This window comes from Ursus arctos, unplaced genomic scaffold (assembly GCF_023065955.2).
Source record: "Ursus arctos isolate Adak ecotype North America unplaced genomic scaffold, UrsArc2.0 scaffold_27, whole genome shotgun sequence".
Classification (NCBI taxonomy): Eukaryota; Metazoa; Chordata; class Mammalia; order Carnivora; family Ursidae; genus Ursus; species Ursus arctos.
This window is the reverse complement of record NW_026622952.1, coordinates 11,205,572-11,231,765: the sequence shown is the minus strand read 5'-3', so window position 1 is coordinate 11,231,765 and position 26,194 is coordinate 11,205,572. Positions and strand designations below refer to the sequence as shown.

Genomic DNA, 26,194 nt, shown 5'->3' with positions numbered 1-26,194 from the left:
TCAGTGTGAGAGTCCAGAACAGGTTAAAAATCTAGGGCGTCATGCCAAGGAAAAAATAGAGCTCCATCGGGAACAAAAACCATCTTAGAGACTCAAGCTAGTTTTTGGTTCCCATGTTTTTGTTTCTTACAACATGCTGTTTCTGCCACTTAATAAAGCTTCCGCACAGCCAAGGAAACAGTCAAAAAAACTAAGAGGCAGACCACGGAATGGGAGAAGATATTTGCAAATGACACTACAGATAAAAGACTGGTATCCAAGATCTACGAAGAACTTCTCAAACTCAATACACAAGAAACAAATAAACAAATCATAAAATGGGCAGAAGATATGAACAGACACTTTTCCAATGATGACATACAAATGGCTAACAGACACATGAAAAAATGTTCAAAATCATTAGCCATCAGGGAAATTCAAATCAAAACCACACTGAGATACCACCTTACACCAGTTAGAATGCCAAAAATGGACAAGGCAAGAAACAACAATTGTTGGAGAGGATGTGGAGAAAGGGGATCCCTCCTACATTATTGGTGGGAATGCAAGTTGGTACAGCCACTCTGGAAAACAGTGTGGAGGTCCCTTAAAAAGTTAAAAATTGAGCTACCCTATGACCCAGCCATTGCAATACTGGGTATTTACCCCAAAGATACAGATGTAGTGAAGAGAAGGGCCATATGCCCTCCAATGTTCATAGCAGCATTGTCCACAATAGCTAAATCGTGGAAGGAGCCGAGATGCTCTTCAACAGATGACTGGATTAAGAAGTTGTGGTCCATATATACAATGGAATGTTACTCAGCCATCAAAAAGAACGATTTCTCAACATTTGCTGCAACATGGACGGGACTGGAGGAGATAATGCTAAGCGAAATAAGTCAAGCAGAGAAAAACAATTATCATATGGTTTCACTCATTTATGGAACATAAGAACTAGGAAGATCGGTAGGAGAAGAAAGGGATAAAGAAAGGGGTGGGGGGGTAAACAGAAGGGGGAATGAACCATGAGAGACTATGGACTCTGGGAAACAAACTGAGGGCTTCAGAGGGGAGGGGGGTGGGGGAATGGGATAGGCTGGTGATGCGTATTAAGGAGGGCACGTATTGCATGGTGCACTGTGTTATACGCAAGTAATGAATCATGGAACTTTACATCAAAAACTAGGGATGTACTGTATGGTGACTATCATAATAAAAAATATTTTAAAAAATAAACTATTACCTCTTCTCTTTTTTAATGTCTATTGCTTTGTTCTTTAAGACTTAACTCGTGTTTCCACTTAGAGAAAGTCTTCTCTGACTCCTAGTCTATTCATCTTTGATTCTGCTCATTTAATATCCTCTATGTACCATGATCATATCGTGGATCGTAACCATGTTTCTTCTCCATCACCCCCACTTGATGATGGGTACTTGGCCCTTTGGTAACTAAATCTACCTATATGGGGGTTGGTGTGAACTGGACTTCTAGTGAACGGATATGGCCCCTGGCTTCCCTTCTGTCCCTCGCATCCCCCTTACTTTAACAGTCAGAGCCACCAATCTCGAAGCCATTCCAGCATCTGGGATCACTCATCCCTGAGTCAGAAAACTAAGAAGCCCTAAAGCTGTGGCCTTGCATCCAGTAGACCATGCTTAAGACACACTTTAGCACCGTGATAAATTCTGAAGATGTTTTATTTGAGTTTTACTCAATGATACTCTAGCTAAATCAGCCATAATTCACTAAGCAGGATTCAGATATTAGCTCATTTAACTCCTACAACAAGCCTACAAAGAAAGCTTTATAGGGAAACCTGGGAGTAGAAAGATGACGTAATCTGCCTTGGCCACACCACCAATGTCAGAACCAAGATCAAAACCCAGATCTGACCCCAAACCCTTATGCTCTTAAACACCAGGCTGCACTTTAGGCTTCTCTCGAAACTTATTTCACATAGTTAGCTAGTTGGTTAGCTAGTTACTTTACGTAGTTAGCTATCTTTCCAGGTTTATGCTTTATTTTCTGAATTAGAATGAAATATTTAATAGGTATTTGTTGGTTGAATATATACAATGATGGATGATACATCACTGATCTGAACTAAAAAGAAAAGTGGCTAACGTCCTGTCAAGTACAGAATAATTTTTTAGAAGTATTATCTAAAAGCTTCCAATCAATGTTAGACTATGCTTATTTGCACCTCTTCTACTGAACATGGCTGAGGAAAAGATTTCTCCACGGTTGTCCATGGAACAACTGAACGCCAAGGAAGCCCTACCTCCACGGAGCTATTTGCTTTAGGGGTGGGTGGTCCCTACATGGTCGGGTCTGAGGATGTGCACATGCTGTATGAGGACAGGGTGATGGGGCCAGCCACAGCTCTCAGGGTATTCATGACTGAGTCATCAGAGTCACACAAGCCAAGCCTGAAATTGGGCAGTAGGGGATAGCACTGCATACACAGGTCCCCCAAACACAACACCGACATATCTGAAAGCCCACACAAGAATACATTCATCATTTGCCTTAAAGGAGGGATTTTTAAGAAGATACAAGAGTTCTAGGGGATATCAGAAATAGTTTGCGTTAATTTTAAGTGAGGACGTAGAAAGAGAATTTTATCAGAATTATGTACCCCCTCCATGCTAAAGTATGGTTCAAAGGCTAGAAACCTAAAGAGATGCACTTAGACATAAAGCACACCTGAAGCAAATATTACAGTGTATGTTAACCAAAAAAAATTTTTTTAAGATTTTATTTATTTTAGAGAGACAGTGCACAAGCTGGGGGAGGGGCGGAGGGAAAGGGAGAGGCACAGAGATAATCTCAAGCAGACTCCCTGCTGAGCACAGAGCCTGAGGCAGGGCTTGATCCCACAACTCCCCTCCACCCATGACCTGAGGCAAAATCAAGAGTCTGGCACTCAACCGACTGAGCCACCCAGGCGCCCCTAACTAGAATTTAAACAAAAACTTAAAAAAAAAAAAAAAGAGTAGCGGTAAAGCCCATCTATTCCAACAAATGAGATGAAACGTAGATGGTGAGGAGTCAATAGCCAAGCCTTTTCCCTCCAGAGACGACAGCAAACTAGTCCAGAGCCTTGTAGAGATGACAGGTGCACCAGGCAGACATATGATCCTATACTTGGAAGCAACAGAGGGAAGGGCTGACTCAAGCAGGCTCAGGTGTCACCTCCTTAAAGTGAAACATCTTCCTCCAGCTTCATTAGCAAACTTTTCTTTCTAAATGCAAAGGGTCATCATGTCTAGGCTTCCTCCAAGGGCAGAAAGCCAAAGCACGCTGCAGTGTGACAAATGAAGCAGCCCCATAATATGCATAAAGAACAGGGAACTGGCAGCTTTGCCACGACTTTGAACTTGAGTGATGAGCAGGTGACAGAAGTATAGGCTGGAGGGTAGAGATGGGGGGATAACCACATTTTATTTCTTAATGTATTAAAGTTAAGATGCTGGTGACACTCATGAAATACCCAGCAAGCTGGTAAAGAACTTCTGGAACTCAAAGGAGGCGTCAGGGCAATAGATTTTAGGAACTTTTTGCAGGGAAGTGATAAAATCTTGCGCATCTCAGGGAGACGGTAAAGCAAGGTGAGGACCAAGGACACAAGCTTAGGGAAATATACACTGGCTGAGGCATTCTGGTTATACAGTCCCCAAGTTTTTCCTCTTCTTGTATAGAGATTCCTCTTAGCCCTGAGAAATTCCTAATGCTTCTCTTTTTCTCTTCCCTTCTACCTTGAGCAGCAGTCATACACTTTCTCCCCAAACCTGACAGCCAAACAGAGCTTTGGAATAAATGACTTTACTCAGCAAGGCCATAAAAAATGTGTAGTAGGGTGCAGTGTTAGAATGGATTAATAACCTTTTTCAAGAATAAAGAACTACGGTATCTGAGACAGCATAAGATTCCTATTGCATTGATCTGTATATTTTGAGCAAAAAATCACTTGTAAGAATGTTTTAAATTTTAAGTTGGAACTTTACTACATCTAATTTTTAAAAGCTCCCCTCCTATTACTTCTCCCCGAACACTGACAGAACACAAGGAAGTTGCCTGCCTGTATAAGGAATGCAGGATTTAACACAAATGTTAGGACTTAAGGTTTCATTATTTTACCTGTCTTTCCTGAATTTCCTGAATCATCATGAAGTGACTGTTTGTAGTTCCCACATTTTTCTCACTATATACACAGAATGAACGAAAGTCATGGTCATTGTTCCCTGAGGGGCCCCTTATACATTTAAAGCAAGCTTGCAGAAGTACAGTGTAATCGCTCAAACACTCAACAGAGAAAGTGATTGGGTTTCAGCTGTCTGCACTGAAAACTGTTTCATAACATTCTACCTAGTGTGTATGCAGTTTCAACACAGCTCAGGACTGAATAAGCACTAGAGTGAGGTGGGAAGAACGCTAACCCAGGTGTTCTTGACATTATCTGATAAAGGGAACTCAAAAGGCTTGGTGTTGGCTGGTTGATGGATAAGCTTTGTGACATTAATGAGGCAGGAGTAGCTTAGTTTGTTTTACACCCCCCCCTACAAAAGATTAACCCAGTTTTCTCAGTGCTCCCTAAGGAAGTCCTAAATAAGGACTTTTATCAAATGTGGACTCAAAAAACCCCCCACAGTATCATTGATAGAACCATTTTACAAACACACAGAAATAAGGGTAGAACTTTTCAACACTCTGACCAGAGGCCTTCATATGGGGTACGTTTAACCCTATCAGGGGTACCCTAAAACTTTTCAAGGGGTCCTTGAGTAAGGGTAATTTAAAGGAATCTTCTTCCATATTACCTCCTCTCATACATTACCCTTCCATCAAACTGAGCAGTCTGAAAAACAACAAAACACTGTATTCACAATATTTTTTCCGTTCAAAGGCACACCGCTCACCTTCCCAACCTACACGAGGCTGTACCTCGCTGAGGCATTAAGGTCTAAGGCATACACAGTGTTAGTCCTTGGGGCTTCCTGACTTTCCCTATTCTATATTTCTGTTGAGGGAGATTTAGAGACAGGGCATTTGGGGAATTATTAGAATGTGTTCAAAATTTGGATAATGTGGTAAAAAGCAGGGTACAGTGGGAGTAAGGGGGATTTTTATGTAACAAATTGGCCACTTTCTATCTTTAGATTCCTGCCAAGGAAGAAATAGACGCTTCTAGATGGAAACCCTACCAGCAAAGCAGGAAGTACCTGTAAGAAATGCTGAATGCTACAGATTTTCACATAAGTAACTTTTCCTGCTATTTAAAATCTTCTTTAGAACAATCACTGACTGGAAAGTAAACAGTCAAAATAAGAATAGTTTGGCGATGCTGATCGTTTTTAATTGTAACTTGAAATATTTTTCAGGATGACTAGAATTTTCATGATGCACATTCAATAAAAACTGCAAAGAAAACTTTTTATCATATCATGAAATATTTACTCCAAATACATCAAATCTCAATTTATTTAATCTCATGAGATGATTACTACCTCATGCCTCCATTAACAGAAAATAAATTAGAATCTGGCTGCCACACCAGTTAGTTTTTAGCAGCCTATAACATTTTATAGGAAAAGTCTGATCCTATCTAATAAATTTAATGTTATATTTTGATTCCTACTTCTACCAAAAGCCAAACACTTACCTTCGTTCCATATACACACAAAGCTTTATTGAAAGAGCATCTTGCATTATCACCCCACTTGTTATAAGTTATTATCAATAACTTTTAATTTTAGCTTACAGATAACTGTGATTGTTACAAGTTAAATAATGAGAAATAGTATATCTATCTTGCTTCTTAAAAACTTATGTTAACTCTATGTGATTTTAAGCCTTGACTACTTTTAGTAATCTCTTACAAGAAGTGTTTGGTGATGTTCTTGATGATTTTTGTAATATTCTTCAAAATTCATTAACACATTTGAGTTTTCAAGTCAGACTTTTCCTGACAGACAAGAAGTCTGATTTGGTCATTTGATTTAACGATGAGATGGTAGATCTTTGACTTGGTTTCATATATGGTGGGCATTTATCATAAACTGATTAAATCTGCAGCCCCAAGGCTTTCATGAATTATATATTTAATGAAACATTTATTATGATCAAAATACATTTAAAGCACTGATTCTATCAAAAGAATGTATCTGAAAGGTGTTTTGAAAGTAACAGACTGGATTTCCCAACTGGGTTAAATATATTGAATTAAATAAAGCTTTTCTTAATTAAAAAGTTAAGTTACAATTAAAAATCATTTGATAGTCTTGGTAAAGCCCTTGGGGTTTATATCCCCAAATTTGAGAATGAGTAATTCTAACTAACAAACTCTTCTAAATGTTAGGCAGCTACCAATTTTCTGTTTTCAACAAAAAATGAACAATAAACTAATCATGCTGTCGACTGAAGGATGATTAAAACCACAATGTGATTTTGGCATGGAATTTTAAAAACTGAGTGACATTGTTTTAATAAAGCTACTTCCATTCCCATCTCTTTATTTAGGATCTGTTTTCAGCACTGACATAGATAGAAATGAAAGACAGAAATAAAATTAATGGTGAACCCTCCTTCATTCTAGCAATGCCATTTATCCAAGGATATATAAACAAATCAGAAAAATAATCTCATTAAAAGAGGACTTTCAAAAACTTTACATTTAATAAGTATCAAATTTTTAAATATATTTATATTTTGATCAATTACATAAACTAATTTAAACTCAATACAGAAGAAATTTAGCACAGCTTAAGATCATAAAAAATAAAGTTTTAAATGTATATACTTATTTTTGTTCCAAACAGTATGACAGTATGACCGATATGATTTTCAAGCCTAAAACTATACAGTAAAATTCTAAGGCAACCAACTGCAGGAATACGAAAATCTGATCAAATGGAACTGACCCCTGTCCCTCAAGCCAGCCTCCTATTCCCAAACATTCTAAGCTTCTCTGGGAAGGCACGTGTTGCTGGTAGTGGTTGGAAAGTGATCGCCTTGTGATCAGTTGGGGCTTAGCTTAGTGACCAGTTTGCACAAGTTTCATTACCTTTACTTTTGTCCTGTGTGACAGTACAGACTAAAACATACACTCCCCCCCCCATTATTATTGCAATAATGTGATCTCACATTTTCACAATTCAATTTTTTGGGTCCCATCTAGGTATTATGGTAGGGTTTTGCTGTGTTACATTAGGATAAAATCTTGTGAAGAAATTGCAATGAAAATACAAGTTCAAGAAAAAAGATTTAAAATTTTTAATATTTGTGTATTTTTCTTGTGTATTTTCTATAGTGGTTGATGGTATTGAATTTCTATGCTATCTCGACTCCACTGGGTATATCTGAAAGAGTGAGGCACATTCTATTTTAAAATGTCAATATTTATACTATGCTGGAAATTATATCCCTTTGCCAATATTTAAACGTAGGGGCAGCTTTAAATATACAGTGTTAATAGTTTCCTCTTAAAACTAGTTTTTAAAAAAGTATTAGGGAGTAGGGAGTACTGTGCATAAAAGTTTGAAAAATCACTGCTCCAGACAAAGGAAAAGCAAGCAATGACCTTTTCAAAGCCAAAGATAGTTGGAGCACATTTTTCTAATCAGCAGTGCATAGTCTGAACTAGGAAGGAGAGCTTAACATTTGTTTGCTTTTCCTGACACCTAGAGGGAAAGCCAAGTATAAACAGGGATTAACCATTACTGCTACTGAGTCAGTCTCCAAAAATGTATTTACGGTGCATAGTAACAGGGAAGGGAGCAGCCCAGCCTGTATCTGTAACTCTGCCCACACGGCAACTCCTTTCTCAGAGAGTAGTCAACACCACCATGCTCTCCACCCTTTGCAATTTCAGAAAAAGGTACTGATCTTATGGAATGCATTTTACCACCACTAATTATATGTATATGTTTTAAAGATTTTATTTATTTATGTGACAGAGAGACAGCCAGCGAGAGAGGGAACACAGCAGGGGAGTGGGAGAGGAAGAAGCAGGCTCCCAGCGGAGGAGCCCGATGTGGGACTCGATCCCGGAACGCCAGGATCACGCCCTGAGCCAAAGGCAGACGCTTAAGGACTGCGCTACCCAGGCGCCCCCACCACTAATTATTTTTAACTGAGCATCCCTTAAGTGTTAGGTTCTGGGGATACAATATGTTAAGAACCTGTGCTTGAAGAATTTACAATCTCGTTGGAGGAACAGAAAAGACACGGAGATAAATATGAATCTGTGCAATGAGTAAACAAATAGAGGAAATTATTGCCAAAAGTCTGAGTAGTCAGGGAAGGAAAAGGCTGAAATCAAAGTAGGTCTTGAAAAAAAAACCGAAGCAAGAGCGCAAGATTGATAGGCTAATTTGCTGCGGACTGACGCAGGCTGGTGTAGGTGTGATGCAGGTATGATGGTGAGTAGAATAGTGATTAGCCCAGAGCAGATGGCTGCTATAAAAACGGGAAGGTAGCTGGAAACCACACTGTGGAGGGGCCTAAATGCCAGTGGAGACCTGCGTTTTACCCTAGGAGAAATGGGAAGGTTTCTGAGATCAATGTGCAACATTTTAGGAAGATTTTTTAATGACGGTAGTACATAGTAAGAGACAGCAAGAGAGAAGAGTCGGTTAAATTTGAGCAACAGTCTGGGGAGCCAAGATGAAAGCAGACTGGGGTAAGGATACAGTGACAGGAAAATATTCAAAGGACATAATGCTAAGTGGGGAGGGGAAACCACAAGTAATTCCAAGGCTTCAAGCCTACGTGACTGGGCAAATCACGGACCGGACCCATTGACAACAAATCCCAAAGGAAAGCAGGTTAATGATTGAGGGACAGAGTCAGCAAGCAGGAATGCACACATGAAGGCGAAGGTCCAATCTCTGAATCCTCTGCCATCACTGGCTATAGACAAAAGCATACATTTTCTCCTATTTTGTTCTCTTGTTCAGTAGAAGAAAAAAGGATTCATATTCTAAATTTGTTGGTCATACTATGTGACTCTACAATGATTTTCCAGTATTCACCCTAAAGAAATCCAGACAACACTTAGAAGTTCAGAAGCAGATTTAGTTTAAAGTCTCAAAATCATCAGCCTTTTACTCAAGGATTAATATAGGAGCCATAAAAACGATTACCTCCACCTCTCAGCCCCTCATCAGCCTCATTACAGCCCTCACCTTGAGAACACAGTGAAAAAAATTTTAAAATAAAACCTGTTCTTTCCCCCACTTACCCCCATCCCCAACAAGCCTTGGAAGCTATTACCTTTGAAGTTAACAGTATCTCATACGTTCCATTCAAACGGAACATCGAATTATTTCCTGACATGTAATATTTATCAGGAAATATTGAAAACATCTAGTTTAAACTGCAGCAAGAGGACATTCATACTATCTAGGACAGCCTCTCAGTTCTTAGAATATCAAATGAGCTGAGGTCTCTGAGGGGAGGTGGCATAGCTGAGGGGTGAAGTGCAGAGACGCAAGTTGGACTGCCTAAGTGTGACATTCCCGCTACTTAATCTTGGCCAAGGTAAGCTCTCTGTACCTCAGTATTTCCATCTGTAAAATGAAGATGATGATGCCCACCCTACAGGATTCTTATAAACAACGGACTGAAGTGCTTTCACGGTGTTCAATGGTAGGTGCAATTCTCACTGGGCCTGACCATCCAGCTCTAGGCTATCACGTTACCACAGCTGATTTCCTGCTTATTGATGGAACCCATACACTTCTATAGACCGAGGAGGTAGTAGTGGACTGCTGGCCAGATGGCCTCTATTCCAACTACTCGACTCTGCTACTGCAGCACGAAGACAGCTCGAGAGAATATGGAAACAAATGAGTATGGTAGCTGTGTTCCAGTAAGGCTTTACAGAAACAAATCTAATTTCACGTTATTTTCACATTACAAAGTAATATTATTCTTCTGATTTTTTAAACTATTTAAAAATGTAAAAACCATACTTAGTTCATAGGCCATACAGAAACAGGCAGCAGGCTGGATTTGGCCCATGGGTGGCAGTTTGCCAACCCCTGCTCTAGACTCAGAAGTTTATGGGCTTTGGAAGCTTTGTGGGGGCGGAGAGCTTTGAAATACGGGTTTGTGGGGCAGAAGAAAGGGAACTTCTAAGTATAATAGAAAAAAAATACTATTTAATGCTGCCATTCATTGACTAATACTGGATTCAACTATGTGCAGAACATTTCTGGGATCCCACACTGTCGGAATCAAAGATGTAGAAGTCACAGTACCTGCTCTCGAGGGGTTTACACGTCTCCCCAGTAGCTTAGGAACTGAGAGTCTGCCTTCAAAATACACATATCCTATCAGTGTTCACAGCAAGCAGTTTCATTGGTGACCCTGCAAACAGCAATTATCTTTACTGCTTCCTCTCAATAATTTCAACACCCACTCTTTCCCTCTCCCCAAATTATTGTTTTGCATGACCATTTTGGGGGTAACAGTCATGGTGATGTACTAAAAAGAGCAAGTCAACTGGTCCTATCTTTATAAAATATGACCATTTAACCTAGTCTTCAAAGATCCATATCTCCCTTTTAATAGGTAATGCATTGCTGGCTCCTATGGTTGTTCACTTCAATCCAGGTAGAAATTTGTCCCCAGGAGGCAGATTAAACAGGACGATCGTTAGGCAAAAAAGAACTTCAGAAAAACATTTTTTTCACAGCATATGCTTTGAAGTGTTTTATCCAAAAGAACATGAAACAAATAAGACACAGACAAAATACAGTTGCTCTGGCATAGATCTTGGTTCTAAAGACTGTGGATTTGAAATAATACAGCAGAAACCAGTATGTCATAACAAGTGAAAATCAGAAAGCAAAGAAATTAACATAGCTAATGATTAAGGAAGAAACAAAGGGTTGTTTGTAAATAATAATTAATAAATATTAATATCATTATAGTATATAGTATATATTAAAATGATGTTAATAATAATAAAAATGACAAGAATAAGATATTACTAATACTGCTGATTTTCTGGAATACTAAATGGCATTCGCCTCTTAAGCACTTTCCTTGCAAGAATTAGCAAAAGTGAAAACTTCAAATACAACAGAACACAACAAAAGTCAAACAGTAGAAAGCAGTACTCCTAATGTTTAAGATCATCTCATCAGAACAGGCATGATTAGTCTCAGCAAAATCCAAATACAAAGTCCATTTGGTCGATGGAGTATCAGATTGGAGAGGAGGGTGGCGACTGATCAGAGCAATTACAAACAGTTAGGATGAGGATGGTGTCTGCAAGACGAAGGGCTAGGAGGAGCCCAAGGCTCAGCTCCTGTACAAAAACGACAAAAATGATAGAAACAACTACAAAACGACAAAAATAGGGAAAGCTATGTTTCCCTGAGACAGGGAAAACCCTGGACGACAATGCAGCAGCAAAAACCCTGCAGAGCAAAAAAAGAAAAAAAAAAAAAAAAAACAACCCACAAACCCAAAGGAAGCCGCCTGGAAAAACACAGGACGCATTGTAGCTGTGGCACCTCGTCTCCCAGTCCAGAACAGCTGGGTGCTGGGAGGGTTCCTGCAGAGATTTCACTGCCCGGGAAGGAGAGGGGAACCCCAGCAAGCCTCGCCGCTGTGGACGTCTGCAGCCTTTGCTCAGGAGGACCCCACAGTCTTGACCGAGGCGGATCCCAGCTGCCGTATCTCCTCCTCGGGGCTGGTTGTGGCTGCGGGCAGACCTGCCCCCAGAGGCCCCAGAGGAGGCTACCGCCCACTTTCAGAGATTGGGATGCCACAGTGCCCTGCCATATACAGGACCAGAGCTGCTACTGCTCTGTTCCCGCCCCCCACCCCCGGGGTCGCAACTTTCTCCCACCATTACTGGGGCCTCTGTTGCTGCTCTGAGCCCTGCCCTCAAAGTCCCACGTCACACTTTCACTGCCATCCCTGGGGCCATGCTGCCACTACTCTGAGACCTGCCCCCACAGGTCCCAGCTCAGGGCTCTGACATCGTTGTAGTCGCCGAGCTCCCACTCTTCTGCAACCTTCCCCCAGGTCCTGACATGTGGCCTTAGTGGGCCTCCATCAGGAATGTGCTACTGCTGCTGCTGCTATTCTGACTGCTCCCTGGGACCAGAGTTAGGAGTCTGACCCACCATCCCCAGGCTGGGCTCCACCCCTTGGGCCCAAGCCGCCCCTGCACCCTGTCATCCCAGGGCCTGTGCTGCTGTAGCTCCCTCCCCACCACCCCACCTGAGTCACTGAGAGGAGCCCCAGAGACTCAAACCCTGGTTTCACAGATCAGCCCGTATCTGCACGTCAGACACCGGTGCCCACAGCCCCTCAGCTAGAAACTTCTCCCAAGGGCAAAAAAGGAAACCTGAAGGACCCCAGCAGCCTTTGCCTGTGAGGATCCCTACAGCCCTCGCCACCACTGCCACCCGCAAGGACCTCTGCAGAGAGAACAGCGGGAGCTCGGCCCCTCCAATGATGCGAGTTCTCTTAAAACAAGTGACGTCAAGCCATTTACTGCAAGTAACAGATAGTTAGTACAGATTCAAGAACAGGTGGGGGCTAAAAAATATAAAAATTACTGGAGAGGCTGTGACTACCAATGAAGACGCCGCTGCTACATTTTTGGCAGAGTTGAAGAAGTTGATTAAAGAGAAAGGATACTTGGGGCGCATGGATGGCTCAGTCAGTTAAGCATCCAACTCTTGATTTTGGCTTAGGTCATGATCTCAGGATCATGAGATTGATCCACATCAGGCTCCACACTGGGTGTGGAACCTGCTTAAGATTCTCCCTCTCTTTCTCCGTCTGCCCCTCCCCCCCCCCAAAAAAAGAGAAAGGACGCGGCCCAAAGCAAGTCTTCAACTGCAATGAAATTAGGCTCTTCTGGAAGAAGACACCCAATAGAACATACCTTCGTAAAAGTGCAAGAGGGGTACCAGGGCATAAAACATAGAAGGAGAAGTCAACTCTGTACTATGTAGCAACACTTATGCAAGGCATATGATACACCCAGGCAGAGGGTACAGAGCAAAGAACCCATGCACTCTCAAAAACGAAAACAAAAATTATCTGCCCATGTTCTGGCAACATAATCAGAAAGCATGGGTGAGAGCCATCTTTTTTCTGGAATGGTTCCACCAGTGCTTCATCCTGAAAGAGAAAAAAAAGACTTGGAAGAGGAAGGGTTGGAATTTAAAGTCCTATTAATAACAGTGCCAGTACCTGGCCATCCTGAATCTGCTTGCTATGAAAATGAAAATGTTGAAGTTGCATTTTAACCTCCAAATACTGTGGCCAGGACATCACTTGCTTTGTGGAAGCCACATACACCCGCCTCGTATTTGATTGCATTCGACCATCAATTGGTGCAGACCCTAATCTGGACATAATGCAGGGCTGGAAATCGCTCATTACTGCTGATGCAGTAACTTTCATCAAAGCTGCAATGGATGAATTAAAACCAGAAACTGTATATGCCGTGTAAACTTATCAAGTGAAGCCGTGGATAATTTTAAAGGCTTCCCAGGGATTGATGGAGAAGTTAGGAGAATCATTCACACAGCAAGACACGCTGTTGGAGAGGAAGTGCCAACATTCTTGATGAAGTAGGAGAACATATTGTAGGCCACGGAGAAGTGTTAGCAAATGAGGACTTAGAAGAACTTCTGGAATCATGTATAGAAGAGGAAGATGAAAAAGAAACTTAAGCAGAACCATCAATGTAGACATTGCCAAAATTTGCTGGCATATATCGAATTGCACAAACATTGAAGGACAAAATTATGGAATACAATCCTCAGATGGAACGCAACATTAAAGTCACCCATATGATCACCAAAGGATTACAACTTCTACAGCAATACTTTGATGAGTTACAAAGACAACCATTTCTGATTATAATGTTCTTCTAAAAGATTTCAGCAAAAAAAACCCTTCAACTGTGGAGGATCCCCAACCATCAACATGGTCTGCTCCTGCCATCCAACCACTGACACTGTCATGGCTCAACGATTCAGGATCACCCAAATCAGATGATCCTCCTTCTGACATACTGTTGGAAAGCCAACAGTGGCTTAACACTACCGTCACAGTGCTTACGTCATTCGCCTCACTTCATCTCACCATGCAGGCATTTTATCATCTCACATCATCACAAGAAGAAACTTGAGTACAGTACAATATTTTGAGAGAGACCACATTCACATAACTTTTATTATAGTATATTGTTGTAATCGTTCTACGTCATTATGAGTGATTGTTGTTAATCTCTTACTGTGTCTAACTTACAAATTAAACATCATATGTAAGTGTGCATAAGAAAGAATATAGTATATATAGGGTTTGGTACTATCTGTGGTTTCAGGTATTCAGTGGAGGTATCCCCAGTGGACAAAGGGGAGACTACCACACAATGAATAAAATGAAAAATTCAATAGAGAACTTCAACAGCAGACTCAAATAAGGCAGAAGAAAAAAACATGAGAACCTGAAGACAGATCTCTTGATACCATCCAGAGGATAAGAAAAAATAGAGTAAAAAAAGAGAGAGGACAGCACAGACTCAGCCCAGTGGAGGGATGGTAGCAGAATCTATGGGCTGGGTGGCAGGCTCACCCACAGGGAGGAAGGTAGCAAGGACCATCACTGCTGGGGAGAGAAGATGCTTGGAGTTCATGGTTTAGGCAACCTACACCTCCTCCTGCAGTGAAGATGGCACTGCCCACGGGGGACTGGCCGTCTTAGGGACCCTGCACCCGGGTGGGTAGCCCAGAGCACAGTGCTCTGACACTTCTCAGACCACCATGAGCCAGATATTCTCCCTTCTAGGCCCCCGAGCTCAGGACAAGGGCCTGCTGGTCTGGGCTGCAGAGTGGTGTGTGCACTGTGCTGGGTGGGGACAAGGACAAGGTGCAGAAAGCTGACTCATTGGGGATTCTCTCCTTTGGGTCTCACTGTCCCACCCCCAGCTCCTTTGCTAGAGCTGAGCACCAAGGGCTTTGGAGGGCTGGGACCCTCTTCTCACCTTCAATCTCACTGTGTGCAGGTCGCCCTTCTCTTTGCAGTCCACACCCAGCAACCACTGGATACGCCTGCTCTGGGCCCACAGGACTGAAGGACTGGAACTTTTATGTTCTTACAGGCCCTAAGACTTGGAAAAGAGGACCCAGATTTGAATCCTAGCAAACAGTAGAATGTCTGGTTCAGCCACTGAATGTGGCTTCACAATTCAGCAAGTAGGATTCTTGACGCCTGTCTCACTAGGTTTAAGTGGTACACCTCACACACACCTTTTAAAAATATCATTCATAGGGGTACCTGGGTGGCTCAGGCAGTAAGTGGCTGACTCTTGATTTCAGCTCAGGTCATGATCCCAGGGTCCTTAGGATCAAGCCCTGAGTTGGGCTCCACACTCAGTGGGGAGTCTGCTTGAGATTCTCTCTCTCCCTCTGTTCCTCCCCCCACTCACACTCACTCTCTTAAATAAATAAATCCTTTAAAAGAACTGTCATTCATATAAATATATATATTTTAAAAAGAGTAAAGAAAGCTTACTTGAACTATGGGACATCAACTGAAACAACATTTGCTTTATGGGAGTCCCAGAAGGAGGGAAAAAAGAGAGAGATAGAAAATTTATTTAAAGAAATAATGGCTGAAAATTTCCCAAATCTGGGGAGATATGGTCATCCAGGTACATGAAACTCAAAGATCCCAAATAGATTCAACCCAAAGAAATCTTTACTGAGATACATAATAAAAAAATCTCAAAAATCAAAGAAAAAAAGAATTTTGAAAGCAGCAGAAGAAAAAAGTCTGATACCAGCAGATTTCTCAACAGAAACTTTGCAGGCCAGGAGAGTGCAGGATGATACATTCTAAATGCTCAAACAAAAAACTGTCAACTGTCAACCAAGAATAGTTTACTTAGCAAAGCTGTCCTTCAGAAATGAAGGAGAGCTAGACTTTCCGAGACAAAACAAAAACAAAAACAAAAACCACCGAGGGAATTTATCACCACTAGACCTGCCTTACAAGAAATGCTAAAGGAATGCTTAATTTTTGAGTTCAGTTGCTGTCAGCTTGCTTACACAAGATTGTTGTAACTATGAGATATACTTTGAAAGCTTCATGGTAATCACAAAGCCAAAGCCTATAATAGATACACAAATGATAAAAAGAAAGCATACCACTACAAAAAACCATCAACTCACAAAGACAGACAGAAAGGAAAAAAGGAACTACAAAACAATCAGAAAGCAATTAACAAAATGGAGATACTAAGTCCCTATCTACAAATAATTACTCTAAGGGTAAATGGTTTAAATTCTTTAATTAAAAGACACAGAGTGGCTAAATAGATACAAAAACAAAACCTAACTATATGCTGCCATTAAGAGACTCACTTAAGTTTTCAGGGCACTCATAAGATAAAAGTGAAGGGATAGAAAAAGATATTCCATACAAATGGAAAACAAAAGAGAACAGAAGTAGCTATACTTACGCTGGACAAAATAGACTTTAACTCAAAAGCTGTAACAAGAGACAAAGAAGGTTATTATATAACAATAATGAGGGCCAACTCATCAAAAGGATATAACAATTATTTATGTACCCAATGCTGAGCACCTAAGCATATTAATTATTAACAGATCCCCCAAAAAACAAAAATAGACAGCAAAATAATGGTAGAGGATTTCAATACCCCACTTTTAACAATGGACAGATCATCCAGACAGAAAATCAATAAGGAAATAAGAGACTTGTGTGATACTTTAGACAAAATGGACCTAACAGACATATACAGTATATTTCAACCAATAGCAGCAGAATACACGTTCTTCTCAAGCACACACAGAATACTCTCCAGGAGAGACCATATGTTAGGTCACAAAATAAGTCTCAAAAAATTCAAGACGACTGAAGTCACATCAACTATCTTTCTGACCACAATGGTATGAAACTACAAATCAATGACAGGAGGAAAGCTGGAAAAGTTCACAAATACGTGGAAATTAAACAAAACACTTCTGAGGAACCAATGGATCAAAGAAGAAATCAAGAGAACTCAAAAAATATCTTGATACAAACAGTACATACACAGTGGATTATTATTCAGCCATAAAGAAAAAGGAAATACTGTCATTTGCAATAGTGTGAATGAACCTGGAAAGCTAAGTGGAATAAGGCTGATGGACAAGAACAAATACGGCATGGTATCACTTATATGTACAATCTTTAAAAAAAAAAAAGGCTAATATCATAGAAATATAACAGAATGGTGGTCGCCAAGGGCTGGGGATGGAAGAGATGGGGTAATATAGGTCAAAGGATACAAATTTTCAGTCATAAGAAGAGTTAAGTTCTGAGGACATAATGTACAGCAGTACTGACTACGGTTAATAACATGGTATCTTATACTTGAAAGTTGCTGAGAGTGGACCTTAAGCGTTCTCTCTCTCTCTCTCTCTCTCTCTCACACACACACACACACACACACACACACACACACAAAGCTAACTATATGAAGTGATGTGATCTTGGTAATTGTTTCACAATGTACATCAAATCATCACATTTACACTTTAAATATATACACTTACATTTGTCAGTTACTTCTCAATAGTTTTTAAAAAATGAGAGTAAAACATCACCAAATAAAATATCTGACTGAGTCAAAAGGATATTGACAGCTTGTAATGCTGAAGGTCTTAAAAAGAAATACAACAGGAGTTTGTCAGTACTTGGGTTATTTTGCAAAAAGAAAAAAATCGGCCCAGAAATTAGAAGTCTGACTTAAGAACAAACAAACAAGAGGCAGTATTTCCTTGCCATCCTCAGACTTCCCCACTGCAATTTCAGCTGCTGATGAGCAACTGTAGAAGCTGGCAACAGATAATTACGGTTTTGCTGTGACATGAATTTGAATTCTAAGGTTAAGGTGGCTATGTGGGAAAAAAGCACCTAAAAAGCGTGCCAGTGGACCTCCCGGCACCCACATCTCAAGAGTGATTTGTTGTTCTCCCCTGCTCTGCCCTGGCCCCATAACTCAGTAAGGATTTGAAGGTAATTCTTTGACACTTGCAACCATACTTTATGTATATTATATGGTGCTTTTTAGGATTCACAAAAATCTCAGCATACATCCATTTCACCCCCAAAGTTTACTGCATAAATGTAAAACATTTCGATTTCCTTGTTTTGCTATAATCCGTATCAGTTTGTCTAAGGGCATCGCAATCCCTTGTGCCTTCTGTTATCCACTTGTTAGGTCTATATTCTTATTCTACAACTACCGCTCAAAGGCAAAATTCATTCTTTCTACAGCATTGTGGAGAGAATTCTCAGACCAAGAAAAATGTCTTCTTTTTTCCTAGGCACCAGGGTTAGAAGCCTCTATAAAATTTATTTAATTCATTAAAATAAAGTAGCATCACAACTGCTAATAGAAAGTAAAAGAAGCAAATTGTTCATGAAAAGCTATAGGGGGAAATTCAATTCAGAAAATATTTTCAGCTTCTAGGTAGGTAAGAGTTTTGCTTTTTCAACTCCATAAACCCACTTTTGTTTTTAGAATTAGTTAAGAATTAACTATTTAACACTTAGTGGTCACTCACTATGTAAAATCAACTTGTAATAAAAACATAAGATATGTTAAAAAGCATTATTTGACTTTATTAACCTTACTCATCATGTTGAATATAAATGCAAAATTAAGTGGTGACCCTTATTTTTAGTCTATTTCAAAGCATGGTCTCTTAGATTTAAGAATTAGGGCAGATAAATGTCACAAGAGGGAGGAGAATCAAAAAATGAAGTCCAAAAAACCCCACTGAAATGTTTATGTGTGAAAAAGCTTGAGCTACAGCCCTTATATTCCTCTAAATGGTATTTTCTTCTGACTTTCCATTAACCTCACCAGTAACTGAATTCTTAACAAGACCCTATAATCTACCACAAGTCTTCCAACTACAAACTGAAAAGAAACGTAGGCAGATATGTGTACCAGGTACTTTATGAAATTCACCATGCACAGCTGAACTTCACACATAGAATTCAAAAATCAAAAGGACTGTGTGATATTCTTAAAACCCAAAGGCTACATAAGGCCTTCCAATCTTTCCTGCACTGTAAGAAATGACTTGATCTAATGTTAATGTAGAAATACATTACACATTTTAACATCAATAAGATATGACATTCAAGGGGAGCGCCAATAAGCCCTTGCGTTTTAAAACCAAGAGGGACACATCTTGGACATCTTAAATTATAAAAGTCAATTCTAAGCAGGAACTGTTACTGTGTAACAAATACTGCTCATATCAAAAGTGCTGGTGACAAAAAATTCAATATGCCCTCCCCACACAATCTGTTCACACATATTTATATATAACTTTAACTGCAGTAAGATTGTAAATGTTTAAGGTGCTTAAATTTTGCACCACAGGACTAATTCAATAAGTATTCATCTGCTACCTCTTTGTAGCAACTCCAGTTAGAGTGAATGATCCATGGGCAAAGGGCAAAAATGCTGTTATTTTCTAGAATGTGGCATTTGTGGAGCTGGAGTGCCCTCTATTGGTAATGAAGAAGACACACTCATAAGCTGTCCTGCGTGCATTTTCTCATTAATTCGGAGTTCACATCCATCTTGAAGCATTCGAACTGCTATTCGGGCAATGTTCTTAGAGTCGTCAAGACCACTGTGAGGCCGCCCATCATAATCCATTCCTAGCTTTTCAAGCATTATTGTCAATTTGGTTTGGCTTCTAGGAACCTGGAAAATAAACAGCTTAGTAAATAATTCTTTAGTAGTCTGTAAGTCACTATGAAAAATAAGGAAAATTAACCATAATAACTAAAGTTAGGCAAAGGGCGAATACTCTTAGTCAAATGAAGCAAATAAATAACTCAAATCTTCAGAGCTTTAAAAAAATTATCTTAAGTTAAAAATGAAAATACATATAAACAGGTAGAATACTCAAGACATCCAAACAGTTTGCAGTTTTATAATTTGACAAATCATTTATGAAAGGAAATGTATTGTTCTGGACATCTAAGTTGAAGCTCTACCATTTTTTTTTAAGTAGGCTTCCCACCCAGCATGGAGCCTAACATGGGGCTTGAACTCACAACCCTGAGATCAAGACCTGAGCCGAGATCAAGAGTCGGACACGTAACTTAAGCCACCCAGGCACCCCAAAGCTCTACCATTTTAACCCAAACATTCTTTTCCACGGCATTTTACTATGATGTATTATTTTGACAGACTCCTTAGACAGATAGACCAAAAAAAAACTAGCCTTTCTATGACTAACGATAATGAAGATCCAGCATGAGAGAAATTATCATGAGGTATTTTTCAACCTATTTAAATACTTGCTCCAATTTGATAAGTGTAAAAATCTCACTGCCCAAATTCCAATATGCCCCTCCACTTTTGAGAACCACTATTCTATCTTCTGTATATGTCAAGTTTTATATTCTGTAGTTTGTATAGCTATGATATCTTGGGGCCTCAGTCTCTTCATCTGAAAAATAAGACTAATAGTTATACTCCTTACTCACTAGGTTATCGGGAAAAATCACAAAGCAAATGATATAAAAGCACCATGATAAACATCATTATCCTAAACTGTAATACCGCAATGCATTCTGTTCCTTTCATTTAATATCACCTAGAAAAATGTGCTTACAAAAGTAACTTTTCCAACATGTTGAACTTAGGTGAAATGAACTATTCCTAGACACACACAACCTACCAAGACTGAATCATGAAGAAAACGGAAAATCTGAACAGACCTACAATAAGTAAAGAGGAATGAATTATTAATCAAAACTCTCCCAACAAAGAGACCAGGACCTGAGGGCTTTGATGGTGAATTCTACAAAACATTTAAATAAGTCTTAACACCAATCCTTCTCAAACTCTTGGAAAACACTGAAGAGGAAAGAACACTTCATAAATTATTTGATGAGGTTAGCATTATCCTGATATCAAGCCCAAAGACACTAGAAGAAAACTAGAGCATTATCCCTCATAAATATCGATACAAAAATCCTCAACAAGCGTGCCTGGGTGGCTCGGTTGTTAAGCGTCTGCCTTCGGCTCAGGGTGTGATCCCAGAGTCCTGGGATCGAGCCCCACATCAGGCTCCTCTGCTGGGAGCCTGCATCTTCCTCTCCCACTCCCCCTGCTTGTGTTCCCTCTCTCGCTGGCTATCTCTCTGTCAAATAAATAAATAAAATATTTTAAAAAAAATCCTCAACAGTACTAGCAAACCAAATTTAGGATATTAAATGGATTATACACCATGACTAAGTGAGATTTATTCTTGGAAAGCAAGGATAGTTTAACATATGAAAGTAATCAATATAACAAACCACATTAACAAAATGAAGGGAAAAACCACATGATGACCTCAATTGATGCAGAAAAGGCATCTGACAAAATTAAATACCCTTTCATGAGAAAAATACTCAACAAACTAGGAACAGAAGAAAACTACCTCAAAATAATAAAGGCCATATATAAAAAATTTAGAGTGAACATCATATTCAATGGTGAGAAGGCTGAAAGCTTTTCCTCTAAGATCAGGAACAAGATAGGGATGCTCACTTTCACCAGTTCCATTCAAAATAACATCAGAAATTCCAACCAGAACAAGTAGGCATGAAAAAAAATAAAGGGGATCTGAATTGGAAAGGAAGAAGTAAAGCAATCTTTGTTTGTAGGTGTCATGATCTTATATGCAGAAAGTCCTAATGATTCCACTAAAAAACTGTCAGAATTAATAAGAAAAGACAGCAAAGTCACAGGATACGAAATCAACACACAAAAATCAGGTGCATTTCTATGCACAAACAATGAAGAATTCAAAAAGGAAATTAAGAAAACAATTTTATTTCACTAGCAAAAAAAAAAAAGAAATTTTTTTAACCAAAGAGGTGAAGCTTGTACATCAAAAACTACAAAATATTGCTGAAAGAAATTAAAGACAACATAAATAAATGGGAAGACATCTGTGTTCATAAATTGAAAAATTTAATATTATCCAGCTATCAATAATACCCAACATGATCTATAAATTCAAAGCAATCACTAATAAAACATTAACTCAAAATGGATCAAAGACCTAAACCTAAGACTCAAAACTATAAAATTCTTAGAAGAAAACCTAGAGGAGAAGTTTCATGACACTGGATTTGGCAATGGTTTCTTGGATACAACACCAAAAGCAGAGGCAACAAAAGAAAAACTAGATAAACTGAACTTCATAAAAGTTTAAAACTTTTGTATATCAACGGGTACACTATCAACAGAGAAAAGCAGCCCATGGAATGGAAGAAAATATTTGGAAATCATAGATCTGAAAAAGGATTAGTATCCAGAATATTTATAAAGAATTCCTGAGTGCCTGAATAGCTCAGTCGGTTAAGCATCTTCCTTTGGTTCAGGTCATGATCCTAGGTCCCTGGGATTGAGTCCTGCATTGGGCTCCCTGCTCAGCAGGGAGTCGGCTTCTCCCTCTCCCTCTACGCCTCCCTCCTGCTCTCTCTAATAAATAAAATCTTAAAAAAAAAAAAGAATTCCTAAAACTCAACAATAAAAAAAAAACTACTTGATTTCAAAATGGGCAAAGGACTTGAACAGACATATCTCCAAATACATACAGCTGACCAATAAGCACACAAAAAGCTGCTCAACATTACTAATCATTCTGGAAGTACAAATCAATACCACAATGAGATACCACTTCATACCCACTATTTTTAAAAAAGGCAAGAAAATGGAAAATAAGCTTTGGCAAGGATAGAGAACTGGAACCCTTGTGCATTACTGGTGAGAACGTAAAATGGTGCCACTGCTATAATGTGAAAATCCTCCAAAAATTAAACGCAGAATTACTGTATGATCCAATTCCACTTCTGGGTATATACCGAAAGAACTGAAAGCAGGGACTCAGTTATTTGTACATCCACATTCACTGGAGCATCATTCACAACAGCCAAAGGGTGGAAGCAACCCAAGTGTCTACCAACAGATGAATGGATAAACAAAATGTGATATAAATATAATGAAGTATTTTTTCACGTTCAAAAGTAAGGAACTTCTCAAACAATGGAATTATTTAGCTTTACAAAGGAAGGAAATTCTGACACATGCTATAACATGTATGAATCTTGAAGACATTATGCTAAGTGAAATATGCCAGTAACAAAAGGACAAATACTGTATGACTCCAGTTATATGAGATACCTAGAGTGGTACAATTCACAGAGACAGAAAGCAGAATGGTGGTTACTAGGGGCCGAAGAAAGGGGAAATAATAGAGAGCCACTCTTTAAAAGGTATAGTTTCAATTTTGGAAGATGAAAATGTTCTGGAACTGAATGGTGGCAATGGTTCCATGACAGTATGAATATTCTTGTTGACACTAAACTGTGCACTTAATGGTTAAAATGGTAAATTTTGTTATGCATGTTTTACTATATGAGAGAGAGAGATAATATGAAAAGTCCTGGATAGTGCCAGAAAAATGATTAACTCTATTAAACAAAGGCCAATTCACTCAATCATGTCTAAAATTTAATAGCTGTGTGAAAACCTGGATGAAGAACGCATAAACCTCATGCTTCCTCTGGCCTGGCAAGGAAAAGTTCTCAGCAAGATGACTGACTTGAAAAGCAAATGGTAGGAAAAGAGTAGGCCAAAATTTGCTGAGTGGTTTGAAGAAGAGCTACAAAAACTAGCCTAGACATTTTCATTACATAAACCAATTCAGAAATCTCTGTAAGACCCTGGAGAAAACATTTAGCTTCCAGTGACAAGATTCTTGGATTTTGAAGAAAACTGAGTCTTTGGAAAAATCATATTGCAAAAAAAAAATCTTAAATGTTCACACTTTTGCTTGGGCTTGACAGTGAGAAAAGCTATTTGCAAGTCTCAAGACCTACTGACAGCCATTTGGAAAAATTGTAGAGAATTAGACAGTATTTTTCTTCCCTTCGAACACCAGAGTACGAGTAGGTATAAAAAACCCTTTCTCAAGACTCTCCTGCTCAGCCACATAACCTGACTCTGAAAAGAGCTTTGTAATGTACAATCTGATCATACTCTAGAGATGAGATTTACTGATATGCCTTTAGAATAGTTGTGGATTTCTGCAAAAGAAGACGGTCCAGTCATTCATAGAAAAGCAATGAACATTTTGCTGCAGCTTTCAACCTTTTCATATGTGCGAGTAAGCCTCTTCTTATTTAACAAGATGAAGAGCAAGGGCAGAAGTTGTCTAATTTCAGTGGAAAACGAAATCCATGAAAACTTATCTCAAATCCAACCCAGAACTGAGTATTTGTACAGGAAAAAAAAAAAAAAAGACAAAAACAAAAGAACAAAAACAAACATAGCTTTCGCCTTTCCAAAGTATATTTCATTCTACCTTTACTTCAAAAGTGACATTTTTTTTTTTAAGATTTGTATTTATTTATTTGACACAGAGAGAGCCAACCAGCGAGAGAGGGAACATAAGCAGGGGGAGTGGGCCCAGAACACCGGGATCATGCCCTGAGCTGAAGGCAGATGCTTAACGACTGAGCCACCCAGGGCCCCCCCCCCCCAATGACATTTTAATGCATACACAGAACTACTGAAGAAACAAACATGTTTGTATAATTTTGTAAATTCTGAAACTACATTTGAGTATGATCATGCCACACATAAATAAGTTCATTTTCTAAAATCTAGTATAAAATTGTCTGTAATCTGTATTTTTATTCATATTGTTTCAGCCTACTTACAGAAAAATCCAAGCCACTTTAAGCCAGCTATTTAACAGAAAAGTATTATGCTTGCCCTCTAAGTTTCTTAAACGTATGAGAAGGAAAGAGATACTTTCAAATTTAATGATTTATTTCCACTCCTAAGAAAGGTTGGGTAAAAAGTCATTTTTAGTTTTAAAAAGGAGGAAAGAATACTTTGTACATGCCAAAGACTATACATTGCTAGTATTAGAAAAAAAGAAAAGAGCCCCCTAATAAATTGGTCAACATAAACAGATCCACAAAAAATACTACTCTCTACTCAAAAGAGCACTGGCAATGTTATTGCCTTACTATCTCTACAACTTTCTGAACACTCTCATGTATTGTGAGCTGTGGATGTTTTTATACAGACTTGAAAATTATTTTATGGCTTGACTAATTATTAATAATTATCCTTAGACTAAACAGAGTTAAAGGTTTGAGAAAGACACACTAACATAAGAATGCATTGTTGCCTGGGAGGTATACCAAAAAAAAAAAAAAAAAAAAAAAGCAAACCTAAAGATGACTGAGCCCCTACAAATTTATATGAAACACAGAGGATAGAGGTACATTTGAATTAATATCACAGGACACAATTAGCAAAATCCAGACAGTGGAAAAATGGCTCCAGGTCTTTCTTTTTTTTTTTTCTTAAGATCTTAATTATTTGTCAAAGAGAGAGAGAGAGAGCACAAGCAGGGGGAGTAGCAGGAAGAGGGAGAAGCGGGCTCCCCGCTGAGCAAGGAGCCTGATGTGATGCGGGACTTGATCCCAGGACCTTGGGATCACAACCCCAGCAGAAGGCAGACGCCTAACCAACTGAGCCACCCAGGTGTCCCAAAACGGCTCCATTTCTTTAAAAAATAATAATAATAAATCATTAGAGAAAAAAAGGAGGTGGAAAAGGAATTTAGAGATCAAAAACTTGAGAGACACGTCAACTAACTGTAAATGTGTGGATCTTATTCTGATCCTGATTCAAAACGCAAAAGGTAAAAGGAAAAAAAAAAGAGGTGAAGGGGATTAAGAGGTATAAACTCCCAGTTATAAAAAAGTCATGGGGATGAAATGTACAGCACAAGGATACAGTCAATAATACTGTAATAACGGTGTATGCTAGCAGATGGTAACACATATGATGGTGAGCACGGCATAATGTACAGAACTGTCCAATCACTATGTTGTATGCCTGAAACTAATAAATGTCAACTATACTTCAATTTTAAAAATTAACCAAAAATTTAAAAAGAAAGAACCGAGATGCCCTTCAACAGATGAATGGATTAAGAAGTTGTGGTCCATATATACAATGGAATATTACTCAGCTATCAGAAAGAACGAATTCTCAACATTTGCTGCAACATGGACGGCACTGGAGGAGATAATGCTAAGTGAAATAAGTCA

General features: G+C 39.1%; 1 protein-coding gene across 1 annotated transcript in view; it reads right to left on the bottom strand.

The window, feature by feature from the left end:
* Positions 1-14,166: 14,166 nt before the first annotated feature.
* Positions 14,167-26,194, bottom strand: part of ERI1 (exoribonuclease 1) — a 34,737-nt gene continuing 22,709 nt past the window's right edge. Inside the window, exon 7 of the mRNA XM_026508359.4 lies at positions 14,167-19,760. Within this exon, the coding sequence (XP_026364144.1) occupies positions 19,518-19,760 (243 nt within the window). The 3' untranslated portion in view covers positions 14,167-19,517. The remainder of the gene's footprint in view (positions 19,761-26,194) is intronic.